At 33.7% G+C, this 12,500-nt stretch overlaps 1 protein-coding gene across 1 annotated transcript in view; it reads right to left on the reverse strand.

Annotated features, from left to right (window-relative positions):
• Positions 1 to 12,500, reverse strand: part of dcc (DCC netrin 1 receptor) — a 254,820-nt gene that overhangs the window by 44,555 nt on the left and 197,765 nt on the right. The window contains exons 16-18 of the mRNA XM_079871545.1: positions 9,329 to 9,424; positions 1,932 to 2,104; positions 750 to 888 (exon numbers count right to left, since the gene is read on the reverse strand). Of these exons, the coding sequence (XP_079727671.1) occupies positions 750 to 888; positions 1,932 to 2,104; positions 9,329 to 9,424 (408 nt within the window). The remainder of the gene's footprint in view (positions 1 to 749; positions 889 to 1,931; positions 2,105 to 9,328; positions 9,425 to 12,500) is intronic.

Consider the following 12,500-nt stretch of genomic DNA (forward strand, 5'->3'; position numbering starts at 1 on the left):
TAATTAAACAGCGTAATTACAGATATGAGTGTGTGATCCTACGTCTAATGTGTTCAGTGATAACCGTGTCTATCGTGAAGAACTGTGTTTATGCAGGAGTGTGTGTGTCACGAACACAGCGTGAGTCATGTCATAAATGCCTGAGTAATTATACCTTAATCTGTCAGCTGAACCCCTTATTATTTTTTAATGATAATTCAATAATTTATCAACACATTCACATGTTCTCGATTGCTGTCTGCTAATGGTCACATGACACGCAGGTGAAAACATAAAACTAAATGTTTTTTAGTAAGTGTTTTATTTTTTATTTTAAAATTATGTTTTCATTTTTAATTTGACATTTTTCTTATTAAAGTTTTAGTATGCATGAAGTTTTATTTTGATTGATTTTATTAAAAAATTATTTATTATTTTTAATTTGACATTTTTATGATTTATTTAATTATTACCATTTACATTTACGCATTTGGCAGACGCTGTTATCCAAAGCGACTTGCATTGCATTTCAAGGGACACGTTTACATTCTCATCAGTTCTTATTAACTGAAGTTATTAGCTTATTAACACCAGTTTCTTACACTATCAATAATTCCATGATAGTTATTTATGGCTAAAATAATATTTGTTTTTGCTGGAAATTTGTTTAAAAACCTGAAAGCTGCTTCAGTCCATCTGATTATTCTCACGTGTGTGTGTGTGTGTGTGAGTGTGTGTGTGTGTGTGTGTGTGTGTGTGTGTGTGTGTACCTGCTTCATAGGTGGTGGCGTGCGCTGTCATGCTCCATGTGCTGGACTTGCGGCCTTTGGTCACCATTACAGAAAACTCGTACATTGTGTTCGGCTTCAGAGCCGTGACGGTGTGACTGAGAGCCGTCGTATCAGCCGACTGACACACACACACACACACACACACGGTCAAGACCATTCTTTGTAATATCTCACACAAAAAAGGTCTGATCTGATACTAAGGTTGTATATTATGGTACACTGTAAAGAAAATGTACGGTAAAAAAACGGCGTAAAAAATTTACTGTTAAAAATACGGTAGCAACATTTTAGGTTTTACAGACTTAACTTACATTTACAGTAAAAAACTGTATTTCACTGTTTATCTGATATAATGTTCATTTACAGATATATTGAAGTATATACAGGGTGGGCCATTTATATGGATACACCGTAATAACATGGGAATGGTTGGTGATATAAAAGTCCTGTTTGTGGCACATTAGTATATGTGAGGGGGCAAACTCCTCAAGATGGGTGGTGACCATGGTGGCCATTTAGAAGTCCACAAACAGGACTTTAATATCACCAACCATTCCCATGTTATTACGGTGTATCCATATAAATTGCCCACCCTGTATATTGTACCATTGTAATACTCTGACATCCACCAATCACAGTGGAGATGAGAGTCACATGATCAATCAAAGCTCATCACAAGCAGCTTTTCCACAAGAGAGTTAATACTAATATACAGAAGCTGCACAGTGTCACTCACACACACACTAAACACACATGACAGTGTAAAAATGCAATAAACACTAATTTAACAACATTAAATGTAACATAAAACCCTAATGTACATCACTGATGAAAAAGCTATGAAGAAACAGTTATTTCAACAAAAATACATCAGATGTGAAGTGTCACGCAGGGAATTGTGGGAATGTCAATTTACGGTTTTTCACTGTAAATTATTCAATGACTTGTTCTTTTTCACTTCCAAAAACTGTAAATTTAATGGATTTACTGTAAAATTACATTAAATGTGCAGTTAGATCACCGTATATAGTGCGGAAACTTTCTGCAAACCAATTAACAGTTTTTCACCGTAGCGTTTTTACAGTCTTTTACCGTTAAAATCACGATATTTTTTTCCCAGTGTACCGGCTAATTCCTAAATCAGTTCACCGCGGTATTCACCTTGTATTTTCCGCTGGTGGAGTGGCTGGTCTTCCACTTGACGGAGTAGTAACGCACTTCCGGAGACTTCTGGTTTTTGGGAATGGAGTTGTCGGCCCAACTTACCCGCACCGAGTCTGACGTGAGCGGCACGGCCTGAACACCTACAGGAGGAATCATGGGAGTGGAGGTGTCTGGGACAGGGGTGGGGAATTTATCAAACAGATGGAAGAGATCGTCATCGGACGGGTCTGAGGGGTCTGCGTGTGTGTGTGTGTGTGTGAGATCAGGGTTATGCAGATCATAAATCATAAGTGACCAGAGATGAAAGCGGACCGGAGGAATAAAGGAGGGAGAATGGAGTGACAGAGAGAGACAAAAGCAGAACATTGAGATCTAGAGAGTGACGTTTAGAAGAGCTACTCTGGAAAAACTGGTAACCTGCAATTCCAGAGTTATTTATCCCTGACCAACCCCTCAGAATGAGTTTTCCTGATGCATTAGGCATTGAACCAGATCATTTAGCTTATGTTACACTATAAAAAATGTCATGTTTATTTCAATGTGCAACTAGCGGTTTCTTTGCGAGTAACTGGTTTAAGGTTACCAGTTTTTAGTGCACAGGGTGAATCTCAGCAAACATCAACGATATTTCAACACCAACCAGCAATATTCTACATTACTCATAACCTTAATCAGACAACCGTCATTTATATTGTAAAGTACATTTATAAATATACATCAAGATAGTATTCATGTTTCATTTAATTCATGCTGACTAAATTAATGCATGCACTGCACATGTATATTTATATACTATCATCTGTCTCGTTTTCCACTGGAGAAGAAGCAACAACATGAAAGAAGATATTTAGTCAAAAATGTGTTAAAATGAAGTGAGTTTGTGCTTAAAACAAGAACTAATATCTGCCAATGGAGTCAGAAAAATAATCTTAATATTTTTCTGACTCCATTGGACTCCAATTTTAAGCACAAACTCCCTTAATTTTTCATTAAACAAGTCTTAATATCTTCAGTCATTGTTCTCCTCCAGTAAGTGTGTCTTGATGTAAGAATGTTCAGATATTAGTGCTGGAGAACGAGACAGAAACACTGAGGAAGAACAGGATTGTTTGCAGAGTGAAAGACAATTTGTGTGAAATATGCACAGAAATTAGCTTAATTTTCCTCATGCTAAATCTAGTTTCTGTGTTTGTGTTGATTCTGGGGTGAAATATGAGTGTAGTCGTGAGATTCACCGAGTAAAGAGGATACATCTACAGTCCACAGAGGGAAGACAGTCAGTCCAGAAACAAGAACACAGAACTCATCTCTCTATCACTCATCGATCATCATCAGCTCAGATTTATGAACCCGTCACTGATATGATCGGATAAACCACAGACTGAACCACTTCAGACCCACTAACTACAGCTTTCCGAACGAAGCAACATCTCACGGCTAACCCTTCACAGAAATCAGAAGGTTCTCTCAAGGTTCTTCCAGGAACGTTAATAAAATGTTTGTTCATTTTCATAGTATTGTGGTCTTTAATAATGTTCTCAGAACGTTAGCATAATAACATTATCTATACGTCGTTACTTTTGAATGAAACACTCTGAAACGTTCCCATAATGTTTAAAAAATGATCAAATGGAATGTTTCACATAACCAAGAAAAAACATTAAAAAATATAATAAAATAAAATAAAAACAGCCTAATTTTAAACTAGTGCTGGGCAACTAATCTATTAATCGCGATTAATCACATCCAAAATAAAGTTTGTGTTTACATAATATATGTGTGTGTGTAGTGTGCATAATCATTTTGTATATATAAGTTCACACATACAGTATGCATGTATATATTTAAGAAATATTTGCATGTGTTTCTGCAACTACGGGCACTTTTAAGTCCCAGGAGTGAAATTTGTCATTTGATGTTTCATAAATATTAACGTAGTGTCAATACACACTTTGACATAAAAAATAATGAATAAATAATATGATTTAATGTAAAATTATGAAGCATTTATAGGTCCAAACACTTATTTTTGCTCATGTCCCACACCCGTGGTGTCAATGTTGAGATACTTAAAATTAGCTCATTCTTTTGCAATATGACATTATTTCAAATGGAATTGTTTAATATACAGATTCATTTACAGCATCTTAAAATTCTTTGTATTATTTACTGATCATTTTTATGATTTTTTTAACTAAATGTGCCTGTCCCACACTTTTGAGTCCTTACCGCAACAATGAAAAAAAGCTTTTATTATGAAATTTTATCGAACACAAACAAGTCTAGTTTCTATGGAAACAGAAATGATCACTTGAGCACATTGCTGACAGACTGGGCCACCACACTACCTCACTCACAAGATACCATCATCTTTTCTGCTCTAGTATTTATTGTGCGTCCTTACCATTCAGCTTAATAATTGTGTATTTTGAAGTACATTTTAAAAATAAATGTATATTACTGTTGAATTCATGTATATTAAGATGCTAAGAGTCAAAACTAATGTGGTAGGGCTTGCTAGCTGCCAATTAGCTAAAATATTAGCACAAATGTCATTTCCGCAACATGTCTTTACCGCAGCAAATTTAGGTGTTGCGGTAAAGACCTTGTGTTGCGGTAGAGACAAATTCAAGGTTTACTGTATATTAAATTACAAATATTCAGTATATTATTTGTACTGAAGTATATATTAGTGTATATATATTAGTATATATATAAACATGCCATTTTTTACTTAAAAAATTTAATTTTGTCCTTACCGACACAAGATGTCATTACCGCAGCACTGCTCTATTTTAATTTTTTTTACATTTTCATTTGCAAAAAAAATATTTTTACACTTAAGTTGAGATGATTAACACTTTGAAATTGCAACATCTGTCATAAAAAGTTAATTATGTTATCTTTTGTGTGTATGGAAACAATTGACATCTAAGGTTACAGTAAATTTTTTACATGGCATTGAAAAAAACATGAAATTCCCTATTTTGTATATTATTTTTTAATATCAGTATTTACAAAACTGCATCAAATTTGAAAAAGCTATTTAAATATATTAATTTTTTTATAGAAATTACTAAAGAAAAAATTATAAAATGAACGTTATTGTAATGTTGCGGAAGAAGATGACCCGAAAAACATAAAAAATAAACATGTTCCAGATTAAAATCTTAACGACTACATTCTATTTTGTGTACATTTTTATATGTATTACAGACTGTGATGGTTAAAATTGAAATTCATAGAGGTTGATTTTTTTTTAAATTGGGATAGTCAAAAGTGCCCGTAGTTGCAGAAACACCCTGTATATATATATGCATAATGCTTATGGTATATAAATATATATATATATATATATATGTATAATTCAGATGTAAAAGCCTCTAAGTGCCATCTGAAATTTTCTTCTAGAATGATCATTTTTATGAAGCTTGTATATTTAAGTTCAATAATTTCACTTAAATGGCAATGCAAATTACCTATTAATTATCATTTAAGTGAAATTACTGAACTTTAATATACAAGCTTTATAAAAATGATTATTCTAGAAGAAAATTTCAGATGGCACTTAGAGGCTTTTACATCTGAACTCTTCATACAACATTCTTCCAGGAACATTAATAGAACGTTCGTTCAGAGTTATCTCTTTAATGTTTCAGAGAACATTCAAAAGTAATGTTCCCATAATGTTTGCAAATGGAATGTCCTCTTAACATTTTTAAAACATAAAAAATACTGGACATTCTGAGAACATTCAGAAATAACTTTATGAGAACATTAGTAAAATATTCATATATTTCATATATTTGTCATCTGGTCTCCGGTTGAAGAAAAGCAGCATTTCACAGTCCAGTCTCCTTCATTTATACAGCGCTTTAACTATATAACAATATAGTTTCACAGCAGCTTTACAGTGACAACAGGAGATCACAGTAACAGAGATTGTTTAGGCTTTACAGGAACTCTAGAATAGAGTTATTGTCCAGATAAAGTTATTACTGCAAATACACTCTCAGAAAAAAAGGTACAAAAGCTGTCACTGGGACAGTGCCCTTCAAAAGGCTTCTAATATGTACACTTTTGGAACTAATATGTACACTTTTGGTACTAATATGTACACTTTTGGTACTAATATGTACACTTTTGGTACTAATATGTACACTTTTGGTACTAATATGTACACTTTTGGTACTAATATGTACCTTTGAGGGACTAATATGTACACTTTTGGAACTAATATGTACACTTTTCAATATGTACACTTTTGGTACTAATATGTACACTTTTCAATATGTACACTTTTGGTACTAATATGTACACTTTTGGAACTAATATGTACACTTTTGGTACTAATATGTACACTTTTCAATATGTACACTTTTGGTACTAATATGTACACTTTTCAATATGTACACTTTTGGTACTAATATGTACACTTTTCAATATGTACACTTTTGGTACTAATATGTACACTTTTCAATATGTACACTTTTGGTACTAATATGTACACTTTTCAATATGTACACTTTTGGTACTAATATGTACACTTTTGGAACTAATATGTACACTTTTGGTACTAATATGTACACTTTTGGAACTAATATGTACACTTTTGGTACTAATATGTACACTTTTGGTACTAATATGTACACTTTTGGTACTAATATGTACACTTTTGGTACTAATATGTACACTTTTGGTACTAATATGTACACTTTTGGAACTAATATGTACACTTTTGGTACTAATATGTACACTTTTGGTACTAATATGTACACTTTTGGAACTAATATGTACACTTTTGGTACTAATATGTACACTTTTGGAACTAATATGTACACTAATATGTACACTTTTGGTACTAATATGTACACTTTTGGTACTAATATGTACACTTTTGGAACTAATATGTACACTTTTGGTACTAATATGTACACTAATATGTACACTTTTGGTACTAATATGTACACTAATATGTACACTTTTGGTACTAATATGTACACTTTTGGAACTAATATGTACACTTTTGGTACTAATATGTACACTAATATGTACACTTTTGGTACTAATATGTACACTTTTGGTACTAATATGTACACTAATATGTACACTTTTGGTACTAATATGTACCTTTGAGGGACTAATATGTACACTTTTGGTACTAATATGTACCTTTGAGGGACTAATATGTACACTTTTGGTACTAATATGTACACTTTTGGAACTAATATGTACACTTTTGGTACTAATATGTACACTTTTGGTACTAATATGTACCTTTGAGGGACTAATATGTACACTTTTGGTACTAATATGTACACTTTTGGAACTAATATGTACACTTTTGGTACTAATATGTACACTTTTCAATATGTACACTTTTGGTACTAATATGTACACTTTTCAATATGTACACTTTTGGTACTAATATGTACACTTTTGGAACTAATATGTACACTTTTGGTACTAATATGTACACTTTTGGAACTAATATGTACACTTTTGGAACTAATATGTACACTAATATGTACACTTTTGGTACTAATATGTACACTTTTGGTACTAATATGTACACTTTTGGAACTAATATGTACACTAATATGTACACTTTTGGTACTAATATGTACACTTTTGGTACTAATATGTACACTTTTGGAACTAATATGTACACTTTTGGTACTAATATGTACACTAATATGTACACTTTTGGTACTAATATGTACACTAATATGTACACTTTTGGTACTAATATGTACACTTTTGGAACTAATATGTACACTTTTGGTACTAATATGTACACTAATATGTACACTTTTGGTACTAATATGTACACTAATATGTACACTTTTGGTACTAATATGTACACTTTTGGAACTAATATGTACACTTTTGGTACTAATATGTACACTAATATGTACACTTTTGGTACTAATATGTACACTAATATGTACACTTTTGGTACTAATATGTACACTTTTGGAACTAATATGTACACTTTTGGTACTAATATGTACACTAATATGTACACTTTTGGTACTAATATGTACACTTTTGGTACTAATATGTACACTAATATGTACACTTTTGGTACTAATATGTACCTTTGAGGGACTAATATGTACACTTTTGGTACTAATATGTACCTTTGAGGGACTAATATGTACACTTTTGGTACTAATATGTACACTTTTGGAACTAATATGTACACTTTTGGTACTAATATGTACACTTTTCAATATGTACACTTTTGGTACTAATATGTACACTTTTCAATATGTACACTTTTGGTACTAATATGTACACTTTTCAATATGTACACTTTTGGTACTAATATGTACACTTTTGGAACTAATATGTACACTTTTGGTACTAATATGTACACTTTTGGAACTAATATGTACACTTTTGGAACTAATATGTACACTAATATGTACACTTTTGGTACTAATATGTACACTTTTGGTACTAATATGTACACTTTTGGAACTAATATGTACACTAATATGTACACTTTTGGTACTAATATGTACACTTTTGGTACTAATATGTACACTTTTGGAACTAATATGTACACTTTTGGTACTAATATGTACACTAATATGTACACTTTTGGTACTAATATGTACACTAATATGTACACTTTTGGTACTAATATGTACACTTTTGGAACTAATATGTACACTTTTGGTACTAATATGTACACTAATATGTACACTTTTGGTACTAATATGTACACTAATATGTACACTTTTGGTACTAATATGTACACTTTTGGAACTAATATGTACACTTTTGGTACTAATATGTACACTAATATGTACACTTTTGGTACTAATATGTACACTTTTGGTACTAATATGTACACTAATATGTACACTTTTGGTACTAATATGTACCTTTGAGGGACTAATATGTACACTTTTGGTACTAATATGTACACTAATATGTACACTTTTGGTACTAATATGTACCTTTGAGGGACTAATATGTACACTTTTGGTACTAATATGTACCTTTGAGGGACTAATATGTACACTTTTGGTACTAATATGTACACTTTTGGTACTAATATGTACCTTTGAGGGACTAATATGTACACTTTTGGTACTAATATGTACACTTTTGGAACTAATATGTACACTTTTGGAACTAATATGTACCATTGATGGACTAATATGCACTCTTTAGGTACAAAGGTGTACCTTTTGAAAAGGCACTGCCACAGTGACAGCTTTTGTACTTTTTTTTTCTGAGAGTGTACCGAACATAAATATGAAGACACAGGTTGAATATCTCCTGAGATGTTTCTCCAGCTGAAACTGAAGGAGTTTGATCATATATACGGGAACATGACTATAATCACACCGTCTGGAATGATATGAAGTGTGACGCACCGGACATGGATCTGGTGACGGCGCTCTCGTAGAGAGGAACTCCTTCACCCGCGTTATTGAAGGCCTTCAGAGAGATCACGTAATGAGAGCTGGGCTCTGAAACACACACACACACACACACACACACACTTTACACCGGTACGTACACCTGAGACTTCAAGCATTTAAAAAAACGCCAAACAAATCAAGATCGATGAACACAGCAACAACAACATCTGCACATGAGATTAATCCAGAGGTGTCTCTGATCGAGGCTTTGAAAGATGTTGAAATCCCTGAACAAAGAAACAGAAGATGCTCTTTTTCCTCTTTCCATTTGTTTCTCCTTTTCCTTCTGGCCAGCCAGACTGGGGGTTCAATATCGCTGCCATGGCAACCTGTGGATTTCATGTGAAATATTGATAAGGACGTGGCCTTATTTCTGTCCAGAATGGAGGTAAAGGAGGGCAGAATGATTTCAACGCTCAGAGGACAAAAGAGATTTTCTCCACACTGCAAAACATGCTTTTCTCACTCAGTGTTTTTGTCTTGTTTCCAGTCCAAATATCTAAACATTCTTAAATCAAGATGCATTCACTAGATGAGTGAAATGACATAGTTGTTTTCTGGGGAAATAAATCATAATTAAGTGAGTTGTTGCTTAAAACAAGCAAAATTATCTGCCAATGGGGGAAAAAAAAATCTTGTTTAATAATCTATCTAATTTTGCTTTTAATAAGCAACAACTCTCTTCATTTTGATTTATTTCCCCAGAAAACAAGACATAATATCTTATGTTATTTCACTCCTCTAGTAAATGCATCTTGATTTAAGAATGTTTGGATATTTGGACTGGAAACCAGTCATAAACACTGAGTGAGAAAAGCATATTCTGCAGAGCATCCAGCGGCTCGAAGCGCTTTACTGAACTCGTAAACTCTGGGTAATCACAGAAAAATAGAATAAATAAAACATGAACACATGTGAGCGTGTTTGATCTTGAACAAACCCTCATTAAGGATTCATGATCGCTGAACTAGCCGCACCTTCTTATGAATATTAAAATCTGCGATTCGTCGTTGCGTCTTTTGTCATGCGACCGCAGATGAAATTCAATTCACACCTCATTTGTTTTCATATTAGTCGCCTTATAAATGAAACATTATATTCTTCTTAGTAATGAATAAACAAACGGGAAGCCAATTTAAAATTACATTTCATTTCATTCACTTTTATAAAGAATCACAGCGTTCACACACGTTCTTCCTCAGTGTTTCTCGTTCTCCAGCACTAATATCTAAACTTTCTTACATCAAGACACATTTACTGGAGAAGAAGCAATGACTGAAGATATTAAGACTTGATTAATAAATCAAGATGAAGAGAGTTTGAGTTTAAAACGAGAACTAATATCTGACAGTGGAGTCAGAAAAATAAACCGGTTTTCCCTTTGGATTGAGATTATTGTTCTGACTCCACTGTTATTTGTTCTCGTTTTAAACTCAAACTCACTTCATTTTGATAAATGTTTCATTAATCAAGTCTTAATATCTTCAGTCACGTTGTTTCTCCAGTAAGTGTGTCTTGATTTGAGAATGTTGAGATGTTTGTGCTGGAGAACGAGACAGAAACACTGAGGAAGAACAGGATATATTTGTTCAGTGCAGATAATTATATGTTGATGAACTGCTCAGATTTCATTATCTCTGCTCCATGTGATCAATGATCTATAATGAATGATATGAATGAAATATTTAAACCTCAACACACACAGCATGAGAACATGATAGGGGTGTATGGCGTAATTTTTTAGTCAAATGTTATGAGCGTGTAAGACATGCTCACGAGCACATTATGTTATTTCACACGCGCAAAAATGAACCTTCAGCTGGCATGATAAAAGTACTCGCGCACACATTAAACAACCGAGAGGTGTACAGGTAGCTGCGAGCGAGTGCCTGGCATACTCTCATAGGTTAACTCTGCTTGTACAGTGGAATCCTGCTCGCGGAGTGCTGTTTTGCTCGCGCAGTGGATTTCTGCTCGCTCGAGTCTACATGACTTTTGACAATTTGGGGGCGGAAACCAAGGAGGGCACTGACCCTCTTATGATTGGTCACTTTCATCATGGAAAATCTTGGGAAATCCTAACCCCGCCCACCTTCTGACGCAGCGCGCGTCACTCAGCTCGTTCTGCTACTCCGGTTATCTCTGTATATTTTAGGCAACAAAATATGTGATAAAACACCACACTATCTCTTTTCGTTTTCATTTAAAGAAATTTTAAACATTATAGCCACACAAATGTGGTTCAGGCAACGCGTATTGATTATATTCACTGCACATAACGCTTGCCTATTTATAACAAAACGAAATATAAAACACAAACCTGCCTCTTTTCGTTTTAAATATAATATAAAAATATTGAACATTTTAATATGGTCCAGGCAATATGTGCATTTGTACTAAACAACAGATTTTGCAGTAAACACCATTACAGATCATCTTCGTTGTATTAAAATTTAAAATGACAAAACTCAACCCAGTCTCTTTTTGTTACATTTCACTTTTATCAATATTAGCCATTATAAAAGTATAAGTAAAAGGTATAAGAAGCTATACAAATAAAGCAAACAATTCAGTCAAACACACAAAGTCAGCGCTCTAGTAAAACCAACGGTAATGTTAAATAGCTTATAAAGTTATGAAACTTCCCCTCAGCCAAAACGATTGGCCAGGGAATAAATTATAGATTCACGAGACCAAAAATCGCCCGTTAGATATGCACAAGACGAATTATATCTCATGTTTAACCACTACAGAGACGCCAGCGAAAGCGGCGAACGTCAGAACGACTATAGCCGAGGAAAGGCTGTTCCAGCGCGGGGTACATGATCGCCGAGCACCCGGTCATCGTTGTGATGATTGACAGGTCAGTTTACTGTGATGAGATGATTGACAGGTCAGTTTACTGTGATGAGATGATTGACAGGCCAGTTTACTGTGATGAGATGATTGACAGGTCAGTTTACTGTGATGAGATGATTGACAGGTCAGTTTACTGTGATGAGATGATTGACAGGTCAGTTTACTGTGATGAGATGATTGACAGGTCAGTTTACTGTGATAAGATGATTGACAGGTCAGTTTACTGTGATAAGATGATTGACAGGCCAGTTTACTGTTTACTGTG

Source organism: Squalius cephalus (assembly GCF_949319135.1).
Source record: "Squalius cephalus genome assembly, chromosome: 5".
Taxonomy (NCBI): Eukaryota; Metazoa; Chordata; class Actinopteri; order Cypriniformes; family Leuciscidae; genus Squalius; species Squalius cephalus.